This window comes from Salmo trutta, chromosome 11 (assembly GCF_901001165.1).
Source record: "Salmo trutta chromosome 11, fSalTru1.1, whole genome shotgun sequence".
NCBI lineage: Eukaryota > Metazoa > Chordata > Actinopteri > Salmoniformes > Salmonidae > Salmo > Salmo trutta.
Genome location: NC_042967.1, coordinates 22539031 through 22551530, shown reverse-complemented (window position 1 = coordinate 22551530; position 12500 = coordinate 22539031). Strand labels below are relative to the sequence as shown.

The 12500-nt window shown below is 43.4% G+C and overlaps 1 protein-coding gene across 4 annotated transcripts in view; it reads right to left on the bottom strand.

Annotated features, from left to right (window-relative positions):
* LOC115202488 (protocadherin-10) overlaps positions 1 to 12500 on the bottom strand; it is a 29393-nt gene that overhangs the window by 9886 nt on the left and 7007 nt on the right. For all 4 annotated transcript variants that reach the window (XM_029766647.1, XM_029766646.1, XM_029766648.1 and 1 more), the window contains exons 2-3: positions 11159 to 11217; positions 6332 to 6435 (exon numbers count right to left, since the gene is read on the bottom strand). In XM_029766647.1, coding sequence (XP_029622507.1) covers positions 6332 to 6435; positions 11159 to 11217 — 163 coding nt within the window. The remainder of the gene's footprint in view (positions 1 to 6331; positions 6436 to 11158; positions 11218 to 12500) is intronic.

Sequence of the window (12500 nt, the reverse complement as noted above, 5' to 3'; positions counted from 1 at the left end):
TAGATGTTAGAGGTAGAGAGAGAGGGATAGATGTATAAGAGGTAGAGAGAGGGATTGATGTATAGAGGTAGAGAGAGAGGGGATAGATGTATAGAGGTGAGAAGAGAGGGAGGATGATAGAGGTATAGAGGTAGAGAGGAGAGGGATAGATGTATAGAGGTAGAGAGAGGGATAGATGTATAGAGGTAGAGAGAGTAGAGGATAGCATGTGATAGAGGTTAGAGAGAGAGGATAGATGTATAGAGGTTATGAGTAGAGAGGGATGGATGTTATAGAGGTAGAGATGAGAGGGATAGATGTATAGAGGTATGAGAGAGAGGGATAGATGTATAGAGGTAGAGGAGAGAGGGATAGATGTTATAGAGGTAGAGAGAGAGGGATAGATGTATAGAGGTCAGAGAGAGAGGGATAGATGTATAGAGGTAGAGAGAGAGCGGGATAGATGATAGGGTTAGAGGTCAGATAGAGAGAGAGAGGGATAGATGTATAGAGGTAGAGAGAGAGGGATAGATGTATAGAGGTAGAGAGAGAGGGATAGATGTATAGAGGTAGAGAGAGAGGGATAGATGTATAGAGGTAGAGAGAGAGGGGGATAGATGTATAGAGGTAGAGAGAGAGGGATAGATGTATAGAGGTTAGAGAGAGAGGGATAGATGTAGAGTAGAGAGAGCGGATAGATGGATAGAGGTAGAGAGAGAGGGATAGATGTATAGAGGTAGAGAGAGAGGGATAGATGTATAGAGGTAGAGAGGGATAGATGTATAGAGGTAGAGAGGGATAGATGTATAGAGGTAGAGAGAGAGGGATAGATGTATAGAGGTAGAGAGGGAGGGATAGATGTATAGAGGTAGAGAGAGAGAGGGATAGATGTATAGAGGTAGAGAGAGGGATAGATGTATAGAGGTAGAGAGAGAGGGATAGATGTATAGAGGTAGAGAGAGAGGGATAGATGTATAGAGGTAGAGAGGGATAGATGTATAGAGGTAGAGAGGGATAGATGTATAGAGGTAGAGAGAGAGGGATAGATGTATAGAGGTAGAGAGAGAGGGATAGATGTATAGAGGTAGAGAGAGAGGGATAGATGTATAGAGGTAGAGAGAGAGGGATAGATGTATAGAGGTAGAGAGAGAGAGGGATAGATGTATAGAGGTAGAGAGAGAGGGATAGATTTATAGAGGTAGAGAGAGAGGGATAGATGTATAGAGGTAGAGAGAGAGGGATAGATGTATAGAGGTAGAGAGAGAGGGATAGATGTATAGAGGTAGAGAGAGAGGGATAGATGTATAGAGGTAGAGAGAGAGAGGGATAGATGTATAGATGTATAGAGGTAGAGAGGGATAGAGGTAGAGAGAGAGGGATAGATGTATAGAGGTAGAGAGAGAGGGATAGATGTATAGAGGTAGAGAGAGAGGGATAGATGTATAGAGGTAGAGAGAGAGGGATAGATGTATAGAGGTAGAGAGAGAGGGATAGATGTATAGAGGTAGAGAGAGAGGGATAGATGTATAGAGGTAGAGAGAGAGGGATAGATGTATAGAGGTAGAGAGAGAGGGATAGATGTATAGAGGTAGAGAGAGAGGGATAGATGTTTAGAAAGAGGGATATAGTTAGAGAGGGAGGGAGAGAGGGAGAGAGAGAGATATACACTATCGTTGAAAAGTTTGGGGTCACTTAGAAATGTCCTTGTTTTATAAAGAAAAGCACCTTTTTCTGTCCTTTAAAATAACATCAAATTGATCAGAAATACAGTGTAGACACTGTTAATGTTGTAAATGACTATTGTAACTGGAAACGGCTGATTTTTTTTATGGAATATCTACATAGGCGTACAGGGACCCATTATCAGCAACCATCACTCCTGTGTTCCAATGGCACATTGTGTTAGCTAATCCAAGTTTATCATTTTAAAAGGCTAATTGATCATTATAACCCCATAGCAAGCAACATATGGCAACCCTAAATCTATGGAGCAGATAGAACACATGACCCCATAGCTAGCAATGTATGGCAACCCTAAATCTATGGAGCAGATAGAAGATGCCATGTGTTGGTGATGTCACATTATCATTTCCAGCAGTCACACGTTATATCGTCATGGTTAAAATGACCGTTGCTGACGCTGTTAACTTTTGGCTTGTACCCAGCGGCGGATGTTGTTGCTATGTACGTTGCTAGCGAGTCAGTAGACTAGTCCCTCTCACAGGGTGCTGGAGAGAGGTGAAGATGTGTTATTGGCTCGTTTCGGTCTTGGCTGACGGAAAAATACCTTCACTACATCCCAAATGACACACCGTTCCTTGAGCAGTGCACTACTTTAGACCAGAGCCCATAGGGTCCTGTAGTGCACTATGTAGGGAATAGGGAGCTATGTCAGACGCAGCCATCCAGACCCTGTTATACTGAGTACTTTAAAAATACATCTCGTCTTCCATCCCGCCTCCTTCTCTTCCCTCCTTCAGAGTTGTTTGAAGTAATAGCTGACTTGGCTGTAGTGGCTCAGTCAAAGCTGTTTAGTAGAACGACTGAGGAGGGAGGGAGGGGGAGGGGGAGGGGGGGAGGGAGGGAGGGAGGGGGGGAGGGGGGGAGGGAGGGGGGGGGGAGGGAGGGTGGGAGGGGGGGAGGGAGGGGGGGGGAGGGAGGGAGGGAGGGGGGAGGGGGGGAGGGAGGGGGGGAGGGAGGGAGGGAGGGGGGAGGGGGGAGGGAGGGAGGGAGGGTGGGTGGGAGGGGGGAGGGTGGGTGGGAGGGAGGGAGGGAGGGAGTGAGGGAGGGAGGGGGGGGAGGGTGGGAGGGAGGGAGGGAGGGAGGGAGGGAGGGAGGGAGGGAGGAGGGAGGGAGGGAGAGAAGGTGGGAAGGAGGGGGGAAGGGAGAAAGGGAGACCATGGTACTTCAGCTCTGAATCAGAGTTGGCAATGATTTGCTTCCATTTTTTAATAATTAGCTTTAGTAATAACTGCTCATTGATAAGCCATTTGTGAAGAACCTTCCTGCTGACGTTAGTGTTACGATAAGATCATTTAATAACACGTCTCCAGACGTAATGAGGTGCTCCAGAACTCTAGACAAGCGAACAACTCTTCCTGTAACAGGGTCATTTGGTCATATAGCTGCCACAGTTTTAAAACGGACTGTGTTAAATTCTACTTACAGCTCACCTCAGACGAGACTAACAACACACACACACACACACACACACACACACACACACACACACACACACACACACACACACACACAATCTGACTCGACACACACACATACACACACTTAAGTCAACTCGGCAGGCGTCACTAATTCGTAATCACCAATCTATTGCAGTCGCTGTGGATATTTCATTCAGTCATTTGTCACGCCTGTTGTTCACGACAACACAAACGTCAAGATAATGATTGTTAAAAAAATCCCTGGGACGCAGCCCAAACACCTTGCTAATTCCCTATATAGGGCACTACTTTTGACCAGAGCCAAATGGGTAACCTTATGGCCTCCGGTCAAACGTAGTGCACTATATAGGGAATAGGGAGCTGTTTGGGACCAGCTACCTCATAGCTCGTCTCTCAGGTCCTCTCATCTCTTTCTCCTCCGTCTCCTATTAATATTTAATCTGTCTCTCCATCTCTCTTTTTCTTATCCTTCATTCTCTCCATCTCCCTCTCTCTTTTTTCCTTCATTCTGTCCATCTCAACGGCCCCCTTCTTGTTTTCCTCATGATCTACCCTGTCAGCTCTGATTAGGGTGACAACGTCCCAGCTAATGAGAAAAACATTCACCTAATTCAAATCATGACTTTAGAATAGGTCTGCTTGGAGTGAGGTTCGGGGTTATCAGTTGATGCATGGTGGTATTCCAACTCAAAGTCAAAACAAGTATTTATAAAACAGGATATTAGCTAGAAGTATAGTCAATGGAAGCTATTCCAACTAATAGTGCCACATAGTGTCAACATAATTGTTTTAAAATGGGTAGGTTTAGTTAGGGGTTGTAGAATCAGGTGAATACAATGTTTTACCACATTAAGTGATGGTACTGTAGTGTATTCTGATCCAAAATGGCGACCGTTGCTTATATATCCATAGGTGTGTGGAAGGTGTTGTGTCCCCAGGATGGCAGCTTGACTGCAGCATTATAGGTGGAGGTGCTACAGTACTAACCTTCGTTTGATAATTGCTATGCAAAGGTTCCTCCGGAAATGAATTAGTGATCAGTGGAGTGTTACAGAGAGCTAGTGTGTTCAAGAGACAGAATGAAAGATGAGACTTGCTTACGGACACACACACACACACACAGACACACACACATGCACGAGCATGCACAAACACACACAGCAGCACACATGCACCCATATAGACCCACATACACCCACATGCACCCACAGAGACCCACATACACCCACGCTCTGAAAATACTTGATATAAACACATCCCACCTGAGAGCAAGGTAGAGGCACTAATATCACACACAACCAACCAGGAATCAGAGACCACTTACACGCCTACAGTAGTCTGGAAGCTTGCCAACATTTTCCTACTACTTCTTCTTGATTATTATTTTAAATTGTACCTTTATTTAATCTCTCTCTCGCTCTCTCTCTGGCGCTCTCCTCTCTCACGCTCTCTCTCTTTCAATTCAAGGGCTTTATTGGCATGGGAAACATGTTTACATTTCCAAAGCATGTGAAGTAGATACTAAACAATAAAAATGTAGAGTAAACATCAGACTTATAAAAGTTCCAAAAGAATAAAGACATTTCAAATGTCATTATATGTATATATACAGTGTTGCAATGATGTGCAAATATTTAAATAAAGATAATTATCTCTCTCTCTTTCACTCTCTCTAAATATAACATCCTATAAACCTCCCTGCGGTACTCTCTTTCACTACAAACATTACCACCTTTTCTGCATCACGCACACACACACACACACACACACACACACACACACACAGACAGACAGACAGACAGACAGACACACAGACACACACACAGACACACACACACACACACACAGACACACACACACAGAGACACACAAACACCTGCTACTACAACAGCTTGTGAAAAACAAGTGCCTCTCCTTTCAAAAAATAAGTGTGTCGAGGCCCTCCTATTGAGAACTAAGCTGTTACCATCTAAAATAGAACTGAGGAACAAATGTTCAGCCACACACACAACACACACACACACACACACACACACACACACACACACACACACACACACACACACACACACACACACACACACACACACACACACACACACACACACACACACACACACACACACTGAGGACCGTCCAAGCCATCTGATAACCTACGCACGGCACGAACCATATTCCATTTTGTATTCCAACGCCACATTGACATGATATTTGGCAGCCAGATTGTCTAGACGTTTGTGTTACGGTAACGTTAAAGTAAAGGTCAAGTAAAGGTCAAATCAATTCCAAATTGGATTGTGATACTGTCCTGGCATTGTCTGGCTCCACTCTAATCAATAAACAGGTGAAAATCAAATACACGTCCAGAACAGAAATAAAACAGAATATCGGCCTATATAAACCATGGACAACTGGACACAATCTGGACACAATCTGCCTGTAACTCGGCCCTGTTTGTGTGTGTGTGTGTGTGTGTGTGTGTGTGTGTGTGTGTGTGTGTGTGTGTGTGTGTGTGTAGAAATGATGCGCTGTAGTTATCCAATCGTTCTGGGGTTGGGCCATTGCCGTCATGAAGACCATACCAAGCCAATCCTGTCATCATATCAACTTACTAGAAACAAAGGCCTTTGCTCTCACCACGTTGCCACCCAAACAACACAACAAACAACACAACAAACAACACAACAGACATCTGATTAAGATGATGCAGAATAATGATTTAATTCATTCACCTGCTGCCTCGTTGATTTGCAAAAAAAACACACCAACATTAACTACAACACTCCCCTTTCAATGTGCTGTTCTTTCAGCACCACCGGCCGCGGTGGGACAGGGCCAGAGAAAGGGGAGAAAATACACAGAGAGAGAGAGAGAGAGAGAGAGAGAGAGAGAGAGAGAGAGAGAGAGAGAGACAGGGAGAGAAAGGGGGTAAATAATCCACAGTAGCTTCCTCTCATCCGCCCGGTAACATCCGGTGTGAAACATAATCAACACCTTCTCTCTGATTTATATTCAGGCTTTCCCACCAGCGGCCGGCAGACCCCGCTGCTGCACCCAAATGAAGGAAATTAAAAATCACCGTTCTGCATGGCCACCGAAGCACTGAGACTCGGGCATTATCCTCCCCCATTACGGAGATCTTTAGCCGGGGTAATTATGGCAGGACTCACCGGCATGACCCCGGTTGGTGGCGTCGTGATCACTGTCTCCCTGCTCGCTGTCCCCGTGACCGCTGTCTTTAGAACTCACGATGTCTGCTTCTTGGAACGCAGAACTGGAGGGAGGGAAAGAGGGAGGGGGGGAGACACATGGGGGGGGGGTAGTAGGAGAAGAGAATAACATTGAGGGGAGAGAGTAGGGAGAGATGAAGAGGTAGAGAGAGTGGAGACATGAAGAGGGAGACAGAGGGGAGAGATGGAGAGAGAGAGGGAGAGAGAGAGAGGAGATTCATTAGAAATTGACACCATATTAATGCATTCACGGTGGCCTTCAAGTGTCTAAATTGGATGTTTCACTTGACGTGTAATGAATTCCGGCATGGCTGTGTAATGCCCCCGCCTCGTCCGTTACGGGACTCAGACCAAATTGGATCAGAGTGTTATATGTTGGGAATGATGACGATGACGAGCCTGACCGGCATATTGCATGTCTATGGTATTTGTCACAAATGGCACCCTAAAGTAGTCAAAAGTAGTGCACTACATTGGGAATAGGGTGCCATTTTAGCCGTGCGCTGACTGGTATTTTGAGTGCATATGGAAGTGCAGTGGTCATGATGACGACTTCTGAGCGGAATACTAAGTGATAGCCCTATGGATATGGAAGTGTCTAATGTCACTGAAAAGATGGCCATGATGTTGGCAGTGACTGTCTGACTGGCATAGGAAATCAATGGATATATTTGGATGTGATAACATGAATGGAATGAGGAAAAGTCTACATAGTTGGTAACCATCTAATGGTTGAATGTTGAACGTCATAAATATACAGGTTGTGTAGAGTAGCCATATAGAATGTTATACAGGTTGTGTTTAGTAGCCATATAGAATGTTATACAGGTTGTGTAGAGTAGCCATATAGAATGTTATACAGGTTGTGTAGAGTAGCCATATAGAATGTTATACAGGTTGTGTAGAGTAGCCATATAGAATGTAATACAGGTTGTGTAGAGTAGCCATATAGAATGTAATACAGGTTGTGTAGAGTAGCCATATAGAATGTTATACAGGTTGTGTAGAGTAGCCATATAGAATGTTATACAGGTTGTGTAGAGTAGCCATATAGGATGTTATACAGGTTGTGTTTAGTAGCCATATAGAATGTTATACAGGTTGTGTAGAGTAGCCATATAGAATGTTATACAGGTTGTGTAGAGTAGCCATATAGAATGTTATACAGGTTGTGTAGAGTAGCCATATAGAATGTTATACAGGTTGTGTAGAGTAGCCATATAGAATGTTATACAGGTTGTGTAGAGTAGCCATATAGAATGTTATACAGGTTGTGTAGAGTAGCCATATAGAATGTTATACAGGTTGTGTAGAGTAGCCATATAGAATGTTATACAGGTTGTGTAGAGTAGCCATATAGAATGTTATACAGGTTGTGTAGAGTAGCCATATAGAATGTTATACAGGTTGTGTAGAGTAGCCATATAGAATGTTATACAGGTTGTGTAGAGTAGCCATATAGAATGTAATACAGGTTGTGTAGAGTAGCCATATAGAATGTTATACAGGTTGTGTAGAGTAGCCATATAGAATGTTATACAGGTTGTGTAGAGTAGCCATATAGAATGTTATACAGGTTGTGTAGAGTAGCCATATAGAATGTTATACAGGTTGTGTAGAGTAGCCATATAGAATGTTATACAGGTTGTGTAGAGTAGCCATATAGAATGTTATACAGGTTGTGTAGAGTAGCCATATAGAATGTTATACAGGTTGTGTAGAGTAGCCATATAGAATGTTATACAGGTTGTGTAGAGTAGCCATATAGAATGTAATACAGGTTGTGTAGAGTAGCCATATAGAATGTTATACAGGTTGTGTAGAGTAGCCATATAGAATGTTGTAGATACAGTGAGGGGAAAAAATAATTTGATCCCCTGCTGATTTTGTACATTTGCCCACTGACAAAGAAATGATCAGTCTATAATTTTAATGGTAGGTTTATTTGAACAGTGTGAGACAGAATAACAACAAAAAAATCCACAAAAACGCATGTCAAAAATGTTATATAATGATTTGCATTTTAATGAGGGTAATAAGTATTTGACCCCTCTGCAAAACATGACTTAATACTTGGTGGCAAAACCCTTGTTGGCAATCACAGAGGTCAGACATTTCTTGTTGTTGGCCACCAGGTTTGCACACATCTCAGGAGGGATTTTGTCCCACTCCTCTTTGCAGATCTTCTCCAAGTCACTAAGGTTTCGAGGCTGACGTTTGGCAACTCGAACCTTCAGCTCCCTCCACAGATTTTTTATGGGATTAAGGTCTGAACACTGGCTAGGCCACTCCAGGACCTTAATGTGCTTCTTCTTGAGCCACTCCTTTGTTGATTTGGCTGTGTGTTTTGGGTCATTGTCATGCTGGAATACTCATCCACGACCCATTTTCAATGCCCTGGCTGAGGGAAGGAGGTTCTCACCCAAGATTTGACGGTACATGGCCCCGTCCATCGTCCCTTTGATGCGGTGAAGTTGTCCTGTCCCCTTAGCAGAAAAACACCCCCAAAGCATAATGTTTCCACCTCCATGTTTGACGGTGGGGATGGTGTTCTTGGGGTCATAGGCAGCATTCCTCCTCCTCCAAACACGGCGAGTTGAGTTGATGCCAAAGAGCTCCATTTTGGTCTCATCTGACCACAACACTTTCACCCAGTTGTCCTCTGAATCATTCAGATGTTCATTGGTAAACTTCAGACGGGCATGTATATGTGCTTTCTTGAGCAGGGGGACCTTGCGGGCGCTGCAGGATTTCAGTCCTTCACGGCGTAGTGTATTACCAATTGTTTTCTTGGTGACTATGGTCCCAGCTGCCTTGAAATCATTGACAAGATCCTCCCGTGTAGTTCTGGGCTGATTCCTCACCGTTCTCATGATCATTGCAACTCCACGAGGTGAGATCTTGCATGGAGCCCCAGGCCGAGGGAGATTGACAGTTATTTTGTGTTTCTTCCATTTGCGAATAATCACACCAACTGTTGTCACCTTCTCACCAAGCTGCTTGGTCATGGTCTTGTAGCCCATTCCAGCCTTGTGTAGGTCTACAATCTTGTCCCTGACATCCTTGGAGAGCTCTTTGGTCTTGGCCATGGGGGATAGTTTGGAATCTGATTGATTGATTGCTTCTGTGGACAGGTGTCTTTTATACAGGTAACAAGCTGAGATTAGGAGCACTCCCTTTAAGAGTGTGCTCCTAATCTCAGCTCGTTACCTGTATAAAAGACACCTGGGATCCAGAAATCTTTCTGATTGAGAGGGGGTCAAATACTTATTTCCCTCATTAAAATGCAAATCAATTTATAACATTTTTGACATGTGTTTTTCTGGATTTTTTTGTTGTTATTCTGTCTCTCACTGTTCAAATAAACCTACCATTAAAATTATAGACTGATAACTTCTTTGTCAGTGGGCAAACGTACAAAATCAGCAGGGAATCAAATACTTTTTTCCCTCACTGTATACAGGTTGTGTAGAGTAGCCATATAGAATGTTATACAGGTTGTGTAGAGTAGCCATATAGAATGTTATACAGGTTGTGTAGAGTAGCCATATAGAATGTTATAGACATTTGGACAATATTATATATCTCTGCCATAGTGAATGAGTTCTAGTTATCTGGTTCTATTGAATGTAGCTTTGGAACGGTGTTGGATTTAGGCCCATAGATATGAGGTATACTGCATGGTAATGATGTAGATATGAGTCACACCGAATGGTAATGATGTAGATATATGAGTCATACTGAATGGTAATGATGTAGATATAAGAGGCATAATGAATGGTAATGATGTAGATATATGAGTCATACTGAATAGTAATGATGTAGATATGAGTCATACCGAATGGTAATGATGTAGATATGAGTCATCCCGAATGGTAATGATGTAGATATGAGTCATCCCGAATGGTAATGATGTAGATATGAGTCATCCCGAATGGTAATGATGTAGATATATGAGTCATACTGCATGGTAATGATGTAGATATGAGTCATACGGAATGGTAATGATGTAGATATATGAGTCATACTGCATGGTAATGATGTAGATATGAGTCATACCTAATGGTAATGATGTAGATATATAAGTCATACTGAATAGTAATGATGTAGATATGAGTCATACCGAATGCTAATGATGTAGATATGAGTCATCCCGAATGGTAATGATGTAGATATGAGTCATCCCGAATGGTAATGATGTAGATATATGAGTCATACTGAATGGTAATGATGTAGATATAAGAGGCATAATGAATGGTAATGATGTAGATATGAGTCATCCCGAATGGTAATGATGTAGATTTATGACTCATACTGCATGATATTGATGTAGATATGAGTCATACTGAATGGTAATGATGTAGATATATGAGTCACACTGAATGGTAATGATGTAGATATATGAGTCACACTGAATGGTAATGATGTAGATATGAGTCATACTGAATGGTAATGATGTAGATATGAGTCATACTGAATGGTAATGATGTAGATATATGAGTCATTCTGAATGGTAATGATGTAGATATATGAGTCATACTGAACAGTATTGATGTCGATATAAGAGGCATAATGAATGGTAATTATGTAGATATATGAGTCATACTGAACGGTATTGATGTAGCAGCATATTTGGGGATGCTACTGGCATTCCTATATTGGATATTTGGCACACACACACACACACACACACACACACACACACACACACACACACACACACACACACACACACACACACACACACAGCTGTTGGATGTTATTTACCTGTTCACTCTCCTTGGTCTGTCCACTAGGTAACTGAGCTCTGTTCGCTGGTGTTTGTTCTGGAAGGGAAGCAACACGTCATGTCACACTGACAGCCATGGAAAGGTAGACCTCTATAGTGTAGTCCATCAGTAGATATAGTTGTTTGGGAAATGACTCTAAATGATTTAGGAGCTGGAATAAAGCACTAGGGAGCAGCAGTGCTCTGTGTGCACGCCACGCATTCCTCTATCGCTCCATTCTGTTTTTAATCAGCACCTTCATTTTCTATTTTAGGATGTGTATTTCACCATCCTTTTCTTTATAAGATTGTATTTCATAAGACCTGTGAACTGTGATGCAGAGAGAGAGAGAGAGAGAGAGAGAAAGAGAGAGGCATGACACCCTAGGCCTATTGACATTCAATTGACATTCCACCATCCTCAGGCCTATGGAAATTGGGGGAAATAAACATTTATAAGACACTGAAAGAGGCCTTTCCTCTCTCTTGGAAAGAAAGCGATTTAGAGAGTGAGAGATGAGAGAGAGTGCATGAGAGACTGACAGAGAGAGAGAGAGAGAGAGAGAGAGAGAGAGAGAGAGAGAGAGAGAGAGAGAGAGAGAAAGCTATGTTAGACATTGACACCATATGAATGTGTTCACGGTGGCCTTCAAGAGAGAGACAGACATACATGCCACATTATTGACTGTGTGTATATCCAGTGAGAAGGGGAGTGGGTTAGAGAGGCGATTGGATCCGTAAATGATTGAGCCAAGCAGCGCTTCAAACTGAACAACCTTTGTTCCACTGCTGATCTGTGGTACCGTGCGCTGAATACTTAACGCATTTAAAGTGCACTGGCTCTCTCACTCAACACTGACTGACTGGCAGACTAACTGGCTGACTGGCTGCTTGGTGGACTGATTAGCTGACTGGCTGGTTGACTGGCTAGGTGACTGAATGGTCCACTAACTGACTGGTTCCCTGACTGACTGACTGACTGACTGGTCCACTGACTGACTGGTTCACTGGCTGGCTGACTGGTTCACTGACTGACTGACTGGTTCACTGGCTGGTTGACTGGTTCACTGGCTGGTTGACTGGCTAGCTGACTGACTGGTCCACTAACTGACTGGTTCCCTGAGTGACTGACTGACTGGTTCCCTGAGTGACTGACTGGTTCACTGGCTGACTGACTGGTTCCCTGAGTGACTGAGTGGTCCACTGACTGACTGGTTCACTGACTGACTGACTGGTTCACTGACTGACTGACTGGTTCACTGGCTGGTTGACTGACTGACTGGTTCATTGGCTGGTTGACTGGTTCACTGGCTGGTTGACTGACTGGCTGGCTGGTTGGTT